This window comes from Babylonia areolata, chromosome 14 (genome assembly GCF_041734735.1).
Source record: "Babylonia areolata isolate BAREFJ2019XMU chromosome 14, ASM4173473v1, whole genome shotgun sequence".
Lineage (NCBI taxonomy): Eukaryota > Metazoa > Mollusca > Gastropoda > Neogastropoda > Buccinidae > Babylonia > Babylonia areolata.
In genome coordinates, this window is record NC_134889.1 from 32,843,368 (window position 1) to 32,858,772 (window position 15,405).

At 41.9% G+C, this 15,405-nt stretch overlaps 1 protein-coding gene across 2 annotated transcripts in view; it reads right to left on the minus strand.

Moving 5' to 3' along the window:
- The window catches only part of LOC143289997 (uncharacterized), a 58,470-nt gene that overhangs the window by 6,882 nt on the left and 36,183 nt on the right, over window positions 1–15,405 (minus strand). Inside the window, exons 14-22 of one of the 2 annotated variants that reach the window (XM_076599294.1) lie at window positions 13,331–13,406; window positions 11,345–11,513; window positions 10,933–11,060; window positions 9,794–9,953; window positions 7,904–8,031; window positions 7,097–7,225; window positions 5,049–5,306; window positions 3,277–3,582; window positions 1,434–1,691 (exon numbers count right to left, since the gene is read on the minus strand). In XM_076599294.1, coding sequence (XP_076455409.1) covers window positions 1,434–1,691; window positions 3,277–3,582; window positions 5,049–5,306; window positions 7,097–7,225; window positions 7,904–8,031; window positions 9,794–9,953; window positions 10,933–11,060; window positions 11,345–11,513; window positions 13,331–13,406 — 1,612 coding nt within the window. The remainder of the gene's footprint in view (window positions 1–1,433; window positions 1,692–3,276; window positions 3,583–5,048; window positions 5,307–7,096; window positions 7,226–7,903; window positions 8,032–9,793; window positions 9,954–10,932; window positions 11,061–11,344; window positions 11,514–13,330; window positions 13,407–15,405) is intronic. The other variant, XM_076599295.1, reaches the window with a different exon arrangement.

The window sequence follows — 15,405 nt, forward strand, 5'->3', positions numbered from 1 at the left end:
AGCAACACTGGTGGATTTCAGTTTCAGTTTCAGTTTCTCAAGAAGGCGTCCTGCTTTCGGACAAACCCATATATATGCTACACCACATCTGCTAGGCAGATGCCGTGGCCAGAAGAATAATGCATACAACGCGCTGAGTCAGCCCTTGAGTGCATGCTTATATATTTTTGTACCTATCAGTGTGGATTTCTTCAACAGAATTTTGCCAGAGAACAACATCTCTCATTTACTTAGGTTCTTTAGCACTGCGCCAAGCGCGTGCTGCACACAGGACCTGTGTTTATCGTCTCATCCAAATGACCAGGTGAAAAAGTGAACTGGTGAATTCAAAGAATGTTCAATGAAAACGCAAACAGGAAAGACAGATCCAACCTTTTGATGATATTAATTTTTCTTTTTGGGCCTCATCTGTTCGAAAACTGCTGGCCCGGCTGTAAGCTTGTGCCAGTCTCTGGTAAGGCCAATGCTCTGTGATCACTGATATAGGTCATGAGATCGAAACGAAAAAGATATATCCTGAAGAATGTGAAATAATGCACACTCTTATCATAACACTTCTCTGTCCGTGCAGACATAAAAATAATTAAAAGAAAAGAAAGGGGTTTGCATAGAATATTAATTGTACTTCAAGTCTTAGTGAAGGGTTAGTTCGCCTGGTATCTACTACCCAGAACATTTTCTTGCTTTATACAGTACTATGCTGGCTGCTAATTGATCTTTTGTTTTTGACACCAGTAGAATAAGCAGCATAATATGTTGATATTGCCATTCCCTTCCTATCATGGTTTACATCTGTGAATGATTTTTGTTGTTGTTGTTGTTGTTAACACCAGTAGAATAACCAGTAATAACTGACTGATAATGCCAATCTCTTCCTATTATGGTTTACATCTGCGAATAATTATTTCTTGTTGACACCAATAGAATAACCAGAAATAATAGGTTGATAATGCAAATTTCCTCTTATGGTTTACATCTGTGAATGACTTTTGTTGACACCAGTAGAATAACCAGTAATAATTGATTAATAATGCCATATCTTCTTATTATGGTTTAAATCTGTGATTATTTTTTTGTTGACACTAGTAGAATAACCAGAAATAATACGTTGATAATGCAAACCTCCTCTTGTGGTTTACATCTATGAATGAATTTTGTTGACACCAGTAGAATAACCAGTGATAAAAAAAAAAAAAATGGTTGATAATGCCAATCTCTTCCTCATAATTATGGTTTTACGTCTGTTAAGGATTCAACAGCAACAGTTCAGTTCACCTACTCAATGAGGTGTTACTGCGTTCAGAAAAATCCATGTACGCTACACCACATCTGCTAAGCAGATGTCTGACCAGCAGCGTAACCCAAGTCAGGCCTTGAAGAGAGAAAAAAAAAAAAGAAAAAAAAAATCGAGAAAAAAACCCCTGTGCACTCACAGTTCAGATCTATGTGCAATCCACCCGTGAAGACACGACCGTCCGATGACGTCGCCGTGCACGTGACTCTCTTCCCGTCGTCCACCATCGGGCGAGGTTTGAAAACGCACGTGCTTCCTGCCTGCCCCGTGCATGGCACGTTCCACACGTAAGACGTGACATTGGCATAAAAACTGGGGTCACAGGACAAGGTCATTGTTCTGTTTCCAATGGCGTCGAAAGGCTGTCCATCAACTGAGCTCACGGCCACAGAGAAAACTGCACACAAGATACATAGCATAAGCTAGAAAAACAACAACCCGAAGAACGATATATATATGTGTGTGTGTGTGTGTGTGTGTGTGTGTGTGTGTGTAGAGAGAGAGAGAGAGAGAAAATTTCCATCTTGTCAAAATGACTTGAGACTATTACAAGATAAAGGAACAGTTATTAAAAATTTTGATACACACACACACACACACACACACACACACACAGACACACACAAACACAGAGTGAGAGATCCGGAAATCGGAATGTTTCGTTCACATTCAGGCCTCAGCCTAAGTGAAAGAGTATACGCAAACAAAATATTGTTCAACGAAACGACATAAGCAAATTAACATAAATATAGACAATACATACATCATATACGCTTTTGAAAGTAGCCTTTTCACTCAGTTTGAAGGCCTTTTATATGAACATGGAAAAATTAAGAACTTCTTTTCATTTCATTTCTATGAAATGGAAGACAGATATATACAGAGATAGTGAGTGAGAGAGAGAGAGGGAGACAGATTAAGTGAGAGTGAGTGAGGAAGAGATAGAGAGTGAGAAAGAGAGAGGGGGGGTGAGAGAGAGGGAGAGAGAGAGAGAGAGAGAGAGAGAGAGAGAGAGAGAGAGAGAGAGAGAGAGAGAGAGAGAGAGAGAAACAGAGACAGAGACAGAGAGAGAACTCGACTATATACTGCAAAACCAGCATGCCCGCATTCATACTGAAAAAAAAAGAAAAAAAGAAATGTGTTTTGTAAATACATTATCCAAACGTAAAATATGAACTTGAGACCCACCCACTAACACAGCTGAACACTCAAACATAACACATTCTCGCCGTATACAGAACGGATACATAACCAATGCGTACACTGGCAAGGATATTTCCAGATGGTAATCCATCAAAGAATTTGACAGAATAAGCAATGTGTGCAATGCTAGACTTTCAGTTTCAGTTTCTCAAGGAGGCGTCACTTCGTTTCGGACGATTCGGCCTGACAGCAGCCATAACCGAACGCGCTTTGTTAGGCCTTGAGTGCATGCATATGCATTTGTGTACTTATCAGAGTGGATTTCTTCCACACAGTTTTGCCAGAGGACAACCACGTTTGTTGCAAATGCGTGCTGTGCACGGAACCTCAGTTTATCATCTGGTTTAAACAGTATTTTAAACAGATCGCTGTGATCATCATCATCATCATCATTACTATCATCACCATTGCTGTGATCATCATCATCATCATCATCATCATCATCATTACTATCATCACCATCGCTGTGATCATCATCATCATCACTATCATCACCATCGCTGTGATCATCATCATCATCATCATCATTACTATCATCACCATCGCTGTGATCATCATCATCATCATCATCATCACTATCATCACCATCGCTGTGATCATCACCATCATCATCATCATCATCATTACTATCATCACCATCGCTGTGATCATCATCATCATCATCATCATCATCACTATCATCACCATCGCTGTGATCATCATCATCATCATCATCATCATCATTACTATCATCACCATCGCTGTGATCATCATCATCATCATCAGTATCATCATCATACCTTGTACTCTCAGGACTGCCGTGGCGTTCATCGTGTACCAGTCAGAGTGCTTCCATGTCGCCGTACACACGCATGTCTTTCCATCATCAGTCACTGACAGTGACTCGATGGCCAGAAGGCTGAGTACCTCCGTGTTCTTGAAAATATCCGGGGCGGTGTCTTGGTGGGTGCTGCCGCACGAAAAGGACACCGCCGTCACCAGAGGTTTGCCGCCAGGGACAGAGCAGGACAAGTTCAGACGCTGTCCTTGCTGGTACACCGTGTCATTGGAGTAGCCGCTGATGGTGGGGGCCTCTTGTGGGGGGTCTGTATATACAGACAGCAAACGTGTGGAGCAACACTGGTGGATTTCAGTTTCAGTTTCAGTTTCTCAAGAAGGCGTCCTGCTTTCGGACAAACCCATATATATGCTACATCACATCTGCTAGGCAGATGCCGTGGCCAGAAGAATAATGCATACAACGCGCTGAGTCAGCCCTTGAGTGCATGCTTATATATTTTTGTACCTATCAGTGTGGATTTCTTCAACAGAATTTTGCCAGAGAACAACATCTCTCGTTTACTTAGGTTCTTTAGCACTGCGCCAAGCGCGTGCTGCACACAGGACCTGTGTTTATCGTCTCATCCAAATGACCAGGTGAAAAAGTGAACTGGTGAATTCAAAGAATGTTCAATGAAAACGCAAACAGGAAAGACAGATCCAACCTTTTGATGATATTAATTTTTCTTTTTGGGCCTCATCTGTTCGAAAACTGCTGGCCCGGCTGTAAGCTTGTGCCAGTCTCTGGTAAGGCCAATGCTCTGTGATCACTGATATAGGTCATGAGATCGAAACGAAAAAGATATATCCTGAAGAATGTGAAATAATGCACACTCTTATCATAACACTTCTCTGTCCGTGCAGACATAAAAATAATTAAAAGAAAAGAAAGGGGTTTGCATAGAATATTAATTGTACTTCAAGTCTTAGTGAAGGGTTAGTTCGCCTGGTATCTACTACCCAGAACATTTTCTTGCTTTATACAGTACTATGCTGGCTGCTAATTGATCTTTTGTTTTTGACATCAGTAGAATAACCAGCATAATATGTTGATGTTGCCATTCCCTTCCTATCATGGTTTACATCTGTGAATGATTTTTGTTGTTGTTGTTGTTGTTGTTAACACCAGTAGAATAACCAGTAATAACTGACTGATAATGCCAATCTCTTCCTATTATGGTTTACATCTGCGAATAATTATTTCTTGTTGACACCGATAGAATAACCAGAAATAAGAGGTTGATAATGCAAATTTCCTCTTGTGGTTTACATCTATGAATGAATTTTATTGACACCAGTAGAATAACCAGTGATAATTGGTTGATAATGCCATATCTTCTTATTATGGTTTAAATCTGTGATTATTTTTTGTTGTTGACACAAATAGAATAACCAGAAATAACACGTTGATAATGCAAACCTCCTCTTGTGGTTTACATCTATGAATGAATTTTGTTGACACCAGTAAAATAACCAGTGATAAAAAAAAAAAAATAAAAAAAAATAAATTGGTTGATAATGCCAATCTCTTCCTCATAATTATGGTTTTACGTCTGTTAAGGATTCAACAGCAACAGCTCAGTTCACCTACTCAATGAGGTGTCACTGCGTTCAGAAAAATCCATGTACGCTACACCACATCTGCTAAGCAGATGTCTGACCAGCAGTGTAACCCAAGTCAGGCCTTGAAGAAAGAAAAAAAAAATCGAGAAAAAAACCCCTGTGCACTCACAGTTCAGATCTATCTGCAATCCACCCGTGAAGACTCGACCGTCCGATGACGTCGCCGTGCACGTGACTCTCTTCCCGTCGTCCACCATCGGGCGAGGTTTGAAAACGCACGTGCTTCCTGCCTGCCCCGTGCATGGCACGTTCCACACGTAAGACGTGACATTGGCATTAAAACTGGGGTCACAGGACAAGGTCATTGTTCTGTTTCCAATGGTGTCGAAAGGCTGTCCATCAACTGAGCTCACGACCACAGAGAAAACTGCACACAAGATACATAGCATAAGCTAGAAAAATAACAACCCGAAGAACGCTATATATATATATATATATATATATATATATATATATATATATATATATATATATATATATATATATATATATATATATATATATATATATATCTGTGTGTGTGTGTGTGTGTGTGTGTGTGTGTAGAGAGAGAGAAAAAATTTCCATCTTGTCAAAATGACTTGAGACTATTACAAGATAAAGGAACAGTTATTAAAAATTTTGACACACACACACACACACACACACACACACACACACACACACACACACACACACACAGAGTGAGAGATCCAGAAATCGAAATGCTTCGTTCACATTCAGGCCTCAGCCTATGTGAAAGAGTATACGCAAACAAAATATTGTTCAACGAAACGACATAAGCAAATTAACATAAATATAGACAATACATACATCATATACGCTTTTGAAAGTAGCCTTTTCACTCAGTTTGAAGGCCTTTTATATGAATATTGAAAAATTAAGAACTTCTTTTCATTTCATTTCTATGAAATGGAAGAGAGAGATATACAGAGATAGTGAGTGAGAGAGAGAGAGGGAGACAGATTAAATGAGAGTGAGTGAGGAAGAGATAGAGAGTGAGAGAGGGGGGGGGGGGTGAGAGAGAGGGAGGGAGAGAGAGAGAGAGAGACAGACAGAGAGAGAACTCAACTATATACTGCAAAGCCAGCATGCCCGCATTCATACTGAAAAAAAAAGAAAAAAAGAAATGTGTTTTGTAAATACATTATCCAAACGTAAAATATGAACTTGAGACCCACCCACTAACACAGCTGAACACTCAAACATAACACATTCTCGCCGTATACAGAACGGATACATAACCAATGCGTACACTGGCAAGGATATTTCCAGATGGTAATCCATCAAAGAATTTGACAGAATAAGCAATGTGTGCAATGCTAGACTTTCAGTTTCAGTTTCTCAAGGAGGCGTCACTTCGTTTCGGACGATTCGGCCTGACAGCAGCCATAACCGAACGCGCTTTGTTAGGCCTTGAGTGCATGCATATGCATTTGTGTACTTATCAGAGTGGATTTCTTCCACACAGTTTTGCCAGAGGACAACCACGTTTGTTGCAAATGCGTGCTGTGCACGGAACCTCAGTTTATCATCTGGTTTAAACAGTATTTTATTTGGAACATGTCACAATACAACACAGATATCGATGAACAGGACAACAAGAAAATCTTATGTAAAGTCCTGTCCTGACACATGTACATACTGAATATGTGACGGATGTCATCATAAATAGAAGACGTGAACATACATGAGTTTTGAACAAAACTAAGCTGAGATATAAATAAAGTGAAGAAAATGACTAATAAACGAGTGGTGGAGGAAGAAGTCAATAGAGAGAGAACGAGAAGCATCAACGCTGGGGCACAAGCACAGCAAGACTTAACTTGGCCGACAAACAAAGCGGCGAAGGCCAACCGTCCCACGGAAAAAAAAAGAAGTTTATCATCTCATCCAAATGACTACACGCTCAGTTCAATTTTCCAGTCAAAACTTTAGAGAACGGGCACGAGAGTGGGGTTCGAACACAGACCCTCACGAACTCTGCATTGACAGATGAGCGTCTTTTTAACCATCCTTCCACCTTCCACCTTCATTATGCAATTTCTAGAACTGAGAGGAAGGAACATACGTTGTAATTAACTGCCAGCCTGTGCAGACTCGTGCTTCCTTTCACGGACTTTGTGCTGTTGACTGACCGACCGATTCAGGACTTACCGTCCGTGCAGTGTGTCTGGTCACTGGCCAGAACCTGTCCATCGTGGCACGAGCACTTGCTGCTGTTGTTTGGCAACGGTATGCAAATCACCTCACAGCCCCCATTGTTATTTCCGCATCCGTTAACATCTGGATGACAGTCATCAAATGAAACATTTCTTTCTTTCTTTCTTTATTCATTTATTTATTTACTTATTTATTCATTTATTTATCTATCTGTTTTTTGTTTGTTTGTATGATTATTTGTTTATTTATTTATGAAATGTCAGACAGAGAGAAACACAAAGATGCACGTGCATGTGCGCACACGAGAAGCGTGAAAACGGAACAGTCCATCCTGTGTTCTTGAACACTGATCAATATACACTACACACGCGCGCTTGCAAACACACGCTTTTTTGTTGTTGTTATTGGTGTCGTTTCTCATTTCACTGTTCTCAACAATTGATAGATAAATCACCAAATGACCAGAATGAACAAACCAATTATGACAAACTGCACAAATCAAGGCAGACTGAAGAAAAGACGTAGAACCCATTTCCTTGTGGACAAAAAAAAAAAGAAAAAAAAAAGAAAAAAAAGAAAAAGAAAAAAAAGAAAGAAAAAAAGAAGAAGAAGAAAAGATGAATAGTTCAATAACATAATAATAATAATAATGAAAATGAAAATGAAAACGAAAACGATGACAATAATATAAGCAAGCTCACAAACAACATAACTCACTGCCACACACACACACACACACACACACAGAGGAACATAGAGAGAGACAAGTGGACAGACTGACCAGCACACCAACCAACTTACTGTTGTCCGAATTCCGCTGAGGATCAACCGCATGGATGTCGTTGAGTCGTGCAGTCGAGGTTCCTCGCAGGATGGCCTGGCTAGTGTTGAGGTCGAAACGAATCAGCATGCTTCTGGCACCTGGACGTCTGTTCATTATGACAGTGCACTGTGTGTTTTAACAGTGTGTATGATGTGTAATGGAACAGTGAGCATTGTGCATGGTGTGTAATGGAACAGTGAACATTGTGCATGTGTAATGGAACAGTGAACATTGTGCATGTGTAATGGAACAGTGAACATTGTGCATGGTGTGTAATGGAACAGTGAACATTGTGCATGTGTAATGGAACAGTGAACATTGTGCATGGTGTGTAATGGAACAGTGAGCATTGTGCATGGTGTGTTACAATGGACATGGTGTTAACATTGTGCATGGTGTGTCAACATGGACCATGTGAACATTGTGCATGGTGTGTAATGGAACAGTGAACATTGTGCATGGTGTGTAATGGAACAGTGAGCATTGTGCATGGTGTGTAATGGAACAGTGAGCATTGTGCATGGTGTGTAATGGAACAGTGAACATTGTGCATGGTGTGTAATGGAACAGTGAACATTGTGCATGGTGTGTTAACAATGTGCATGGTGTGTTAACATTGTGCATGGTGTGTCAACATTGCCCATGGTGTGTTAACATTGTCCATGGTGTGTAATGGAACAGTGAACATTGTGCATGGTGTTAACATTGTGCATGGTGTGTTAACATTGTGCATGGTGTGTTAACATTGTCCATGGTGTGTTATGGAACAGTGAACATTGTGCATGGTAACATTGTCCATGGTGTGTTATGGAACAGTGAACATTGTCCATGGTGTGTTTATTGTGCATGGCGTGTTAACATTGTGCATGGTGTGTTATGGAACAGTGAACATTGTCCATGGTGTGTTATGGAACAGTGAACATTGTGCATGGTAACATTGTCCATGGTGTGTTATGGAACAGTGAACATTGTCCATGGTGTGTTAACATTGTGCATGGCGTGTTAACATTGTGCATGGTGTGTTATGGAACAGTGAACATTGTCCATGGTGTGTTATGGAACAGTGAACATTGTGCATGGTAACATTGTCCATGGTGTGTTATGGAGCAGTGAACATTGTCCATGGTGTGTTAACATTGTGCATGGCGTGTTAACATTGTGCATGGTGTGTTATGGAACAGTGAACATTGTCCATGGTGTGTTATGGAACAGTGGACATTGTCCATGGTGTGTTAACATTGTGCATGGTGTGTTATGGAACAGTGAACATTGTGCATGGTGTGTTAACATTGTGCATGATGTGTCAATATTGCGCATGGTAAGTTAGCATTGTGTATGGTGTGTTAACATTGTGCATGGTGTGTTATGGAACAGTGAACATTGTGCATGGTGTGTTAACATTGTGCATGATATGGTGTGTTAACATTGTGCATGGTGTGTTATGGAACAGTGAACATTGTGCATGGTGTGTTCACATTGTGCAAGGTGTGTAATGGAACCAGGGAACCATCGATGTTAGGTCGCCAGGAGGCCACACACCATGGAAGACCTTGCACTGCTGCTGAGTCACTTCAGTGGTGCTCAATAGTGCCTGTTCTGATTTAACGTACTTAGGACACCACTTACTAAGCCCCCCGCCCCCCCCCCACCCCCCCCTCACTTCCCTCCCCCACTGACGACAATAATGGCTTTGTCGCGGAGCCAGCCTGAGTGAGCGTCTCCCCTAGAGTGGAGACCGTCACCACGTCCCTCCAATGACAGTCCCCCCTCCCCCGCGCCCCCCGCACCTCCCCTGAATCTGCCGACACTGAAGACCTGGGCAATACTCATCTCGAGCACTATTTACGTCTCTGTTCGCTGCCACTTACATCGAAGACCAGTCGGTGATGTAGAGGAAGTTGTGGAGATGCGCCAGACCAAAGAAATGGTGGAGACTGTTCAAGAGCAGCAGACGACTTCGGTTTCCGCCCTCCATGTTACACCACTCTAACCGGTCCATTCCAGCGTCCACCCAGTATAAACGATTGTCTGGAACCCAACAGGTAAAGGTGTATGCAAAGGGTTTAGAGATGTGGCTGTGTTGTGGTGTGGGTGTGTACAATCATGCAGGCGTTTCACGTGCAGCACGGTAAATACTAAGACAAGAAACCGTTGCTCTTCCAATCAGCTAAGAGACATGTAATCTTAACCCTATGATTGCCATGCACAAACAGAAGCAGAAAGTAATGTTTCAAGTCATAAAACAACACCCAAAACAATCAGCCAAACAGTGAGAAAATGGACTGGAGATATACCACTCTAAATCAAGTGTGTGAAATTTCAGCCTTCCACAGTTATCTCCCTTCTCTTGATGTCATCGGTGACCCAGAATTACCCGGGCACGGCAGTCAATGAGTTAATACACAGGGCGCCAAAGCCAGAAGCTGTGCTCTTCTGAAGCAATCGCCAGTCTGTTCAGCAGCTTCTGTTTGAAATCATGTGCTCTTCTAACGGAACACCAGTCCACGGCACGTGTTTGTTCAGCATGTATCTGTGTTTCCTCCGCTGAGGTAGTCTTTCTTATGAGAGTGTGCAAGGCCTGTTTGAACTGGTGGCGATTCCAGTACACGGCAGTCTTGCTTCTCTAACCATTATCTGCTGTATGGTTTGTTTGGGGTTGTCGTTTCTTTTTCTCTTAAAAAAAAGAAAAGAAAAAATAATTATTTATTTATTTTTTTATATATATTTTTTTGCTGTATGGGGATTTGATTTCTTTGAGATTCAAATTTAATTTTCCAAGAAAATATTTTCTACATCCTTCCTAGGATAAAGGGATCACGATTCCTTTGTAATCTCTCTCTCTCTCTCTCTCTCTCTCTCTCTCTCTTTCACCCCCACCCCAACTCCCCTGTGTGTGTGTGTGTGTGTGTGTGTGTGTGTGTGTGTGTGTGTGTGTGTGTGTGACTGTCTGTCTGTCTGTCTGTATGCCTGTGTGTGCCTGTACTGTTAGGCAAACGTGACTAATTACTAGGGATATCTAGGGCCAAGGCGTTGGGATAGAAGAGTCCAGTGTTGACCAGGGTCCTTCTGTCGCTGCCGTCATAGTTGGCTCTCTCTATCTTGGGGGCCGCTCCCCTGTCCGTCCAGAACATCACTCTGCACACACACACACACACACACACACACACACACACACACACACACACATGCATGCACGCACACGCATATATATATATATATATATATATATATATATATATATATATATATATGAATTAGTGAAACACTAAAGATATCCCACGACCTGAATTTAGCATATATCTTTAAAGTAAAAACACACATGTACAAACTCTGTTTTCTTTTCTTTTTTTTTAATGAAGATTTTGGTGCCAACCAAACAGTGGAAAACACAACAACAACAACAACAACAAACCCCTCACCCATCCCCAGTGTTGAGCACAATAGCTCGAGGCTCGTCCAGATCTGTGCTGATGATGGTCTTGTGAGCGAACGTGGACATGGTCAGCATGGCGATCAAATCCCTCCCTGCGTCTGTGTAGAAGATCAGTCTGGACAGAGGATCCACTGCCAGCCCTTCGATAGTTGAATCTGAGGAGAAGGTTAGAAGGGAAGAATGTGATGACCAGAAGCAACCCATGTCATTGGCATTCGTCAAAAGAGCAGTATCAATGACTTCTTTCATGTTTTGTTTTTCCTTCCGGCGGTGCAGCAATTAACTTCGTTATTCAAAACTTAAAGCTGATTCTTATGACGGAAAAAAATCAATATTTTGACGTTATCTTTTTAATGGTAATGCAGACCTACTACGAATAGATTGTATTGAAGAGAAATGCACAACACGTATCGATATAATATTTAAATGAAAAAAATCAAACAGTAGTGTTCAGTTAAACGTAAATTTCTATCAAACTTTCCTGCTGCATACTTTTAAGGGTATTACTTGACCATGTATTATCAGTTTGACACCAAAATGTAAGTTACTAATTATTTTCCCTGCAAATAGATATATACAAGGAAGAAAAACAGAATGCGCTTTTCAGCGTTTCACTGAAAGCTGTTTTTTGTTGGTGCCTTTTCATCACATACACTATCCTCTTTGGTCAAGAGTGCGTCACGTCTCTTTGCAGGATGAACTTTACATGCACAATACGATGCTCCAAGCAAAGTCATTACGACTAGCTACCACTCCCCCCCCCCCCACCCCATCCCACCCCCCCACCACCCCCCAACACACACACACGCGTGCGCACGTACCCTGCTTCTTCACTTCCCGTCAGGTGGATGCAGATTTGAAACGAATACAGATCGTTGACATCGTCAGTCAGTGGACACATAATTGTAACACAGAGTCACTTTCTGCATTAAGCAGACTTGTTTTCTCCGCAAGGACTCGTCAATGGAGTTTAGGAGATTGACTCGTCAATGGAGTTTAAGAGGATTGACTCGTCAATGGAATTTAGGAGATTGACTCGTCAATGGAGTTTAGGAGGATTGACTCGTCAATGGACTTTAGGAGATTGACTCGTCAATGGAGTTTAGGAGACTGACTCGTCAATGGAGTTTAGGAGAGTGACTCGTCAACGGAGTTTAGGAGATTGACTCGTCAATGGAGTTTAGGAGGATGACTCGTCAATGGAATTTAGGAGATTGACTCGTCAATGGAGTTTAGGAGGATTGACTCGTCAATGGACTTTAGGAGATTGACTCGTCAATGGAGTTTAGGAGACTGACTCGTCAATGGAGTTTAGGAGAGTGACTCGTCAACGGAGTTTAGGAGATTGACTCGTCAACGGAGTTTAGGAGATTGACTCGTCAATGGAGTTTAGGAGGATGACTCGTCAATGGAATTTAGGAGATTGACTCGTCAATGGAGTTTAGGAGAGTGACTCGTCAATGGAGTTTAGGAGAGTGACTCGTCAATGGAGTTTAGGAGATCGACTCGTCAATGGAGTTTAGGAGGATGACTCGTCAATGGAGTTTAGGAGATTGACTCGTCAATGGAGTTTAGGAGATTGACTCGTCAATGGAGTTTAGGAGGATTGACTCGTCAATGGAGTTTAGGAGATTGACTCGAAAATGGAGTTGGGGCCCAACTATTGATGGTCAAACACCTTACGGGCATCATTACAGACGAAGGGTATACCCCTTCTTATGGCTCAATTAGAAAAAGAAAAAAAACAACAACAAAAAAACCCATCAAATTATGAATACTAAATTCTAAATGGGCACTTTTCTTGTACATGAAAGCTCTTGAATATTACCATGAAATCATTAGGTGAGAGCAACGGCATCTTTTATGTTTCTTCTTTTTCGTTTACATTTTTTTTTAAAGGGCATCAACAAAAGGATAAGGATTTATTCAGGGTTTATTTAATGGAAGTTTCCCTTTCGAAATGAAAACTTACTATTGTCGGTCTGAAGCACTGTATGCATGCCGCTGCCGTTGAGAGCAGATCCTCTGATTCCTTTGTGTAGACCCACCTGGTTAGAACACAGTTGGTTTTTAGTGCGGTGCAGCAGTGCTCAATTCTGCGCAGAACAATGATAGTTCAGAGCTGTGTGACGTAGAGTCGTATGTATTTCAGCACACCGTAAAAGAAATCTCCTTCTGATATATACAGAAATGATCTTAGCATGCACTCAGTCCTTGAACAGCACCTTCGGTTGTGCTGCTGTCAGGCATCTACCTGTTAGATGTGGTGAAGCGTGCATGGATTTGCCTGAACGCAGTGACGCCTTCTTAAGAAACTGACAGTAAAGCCAACACACCCTTGCGGAACGCAAAACAGCGCAAATCAGCACAACACATCACATCACAGGACCGACAGAAAACGATTAGACAGGACAGTTGAGGAGAGAGAATAGGACACAAGAAGTCAATACAGCGGTGATTTATTGTCAGATATTGTGATGTTGTATTGACAGATTGGTTGTTTGATATGCGTAGTTAACAGCGCCTATCTGCAGTCCGAGACCAGGCTCAAAGTGCTTCACAAACACAACGTTATTTGCACAACAGGCTACCTATCAGGGTAGAACCGACTGAGACCTTCCTTTAGGCACCCAGTATTTGTTTCCTGTGTCTACTCAGACAGGCATCAGTCATGTGTGTGTGTGCGCGCGGGGACACACACACACACACACACACACACTCACACACATGCATGCACATTGGAGTGGGTTTTATCAAGAAAGTTTTCCAGGAGCAATTCTCTTGCCGTGGGTTCTTTTAGCAGCGCTAGGTGCATGCTACACATGGAAATTTGATTTATCATCACATCAGAATGACTAGCGTCCAGACCACCAATCAAAGTCTAGTGGTTGGGAGAGAAACCGCTGGGGGTGGGTGGGTTGGGCTCTGTGGGTGCGCAGATGACTGGTCAGGCCAATTTGGCGCCTTTGTGGACAGCTGAGCGCCACTTTGGTCTGTCCATTGCATTCAGCTGCCATGTGTCGTGGCTGATGTTGAAGGCCTTCAGAGAAACAAGGCCAATACCCCCCTCACTGACGGAAACAACGAGTGTTAACACACCTAGCTGGTGAAAAAAGTGTTCACAACAAGAAACCACGTGGTCTGATATCCACAGCAACCCATGAAGCGAAGAGATATTACAAGAAACGTACACTGAAAGATAAAAATCATATTGCATCAACACACAACATTTCATGACATGACCATTCGTTTCACGAAATGAAGCATCAAAATCTTCACACTAAATTTGTTTTTTCTTCAGTAACGAAGCGTTCTTGACAAAGTGGTTATGAGTCTGATAGGCACAGCACTGTGTAAATGGAGATGGGGGGAGGGAGGGAGGGAGGTGGAGGGGATGAAGATAGTTTTTATACTTTGCACACAGAGCGGAGCCCAAACTTGATCCTGTGAAAAATCCGCCGAAATTCATGCTAAATAACATGGAAATTTATCGCGTTCATTTTTTTTTTAATAGTATTTTCGCTATGATAATGAAAATCCCATATTCGGTTTATAACATCCATCACATTTTTCCCGGGTTGTCCCATGTAATTGGCCTAATTTTCCCGGACAAGCATGTATGTTGACTCTAGCCCATTGTTCTAAAAATACATGGATAGCGCATGTCTTCTTTGAGCCCCTTTGTTAACTGAAGCCAGCGGAAGTGTTCAATCAGCCATTCTACTTCTCTTGGCAGTATAGCGCGAAGCGGTGACTTCATATGTGTAGCCGAGCGCTCAGCTGGCGTCACGGCAAGCTTTCACTTGCTCGCGTTGTTGGTGAAGCTGGGATTCCTGTGTGTGCCTCCACAGCAAGTTTGCGCCACGTGTCACTGCACTGTAATAACTTTGGTAAATAAACCATTTGCAGATTTCAATCAAGACACAACATTTGGCATGTAGTGGGGGTAAACATAACACGATGTCATCGAAGATACACGGTTACAATTCAGAAACTGCCACCAGTTAGCAGACGACTTGTCAACGGACTGACGGCCGGATACGAGAA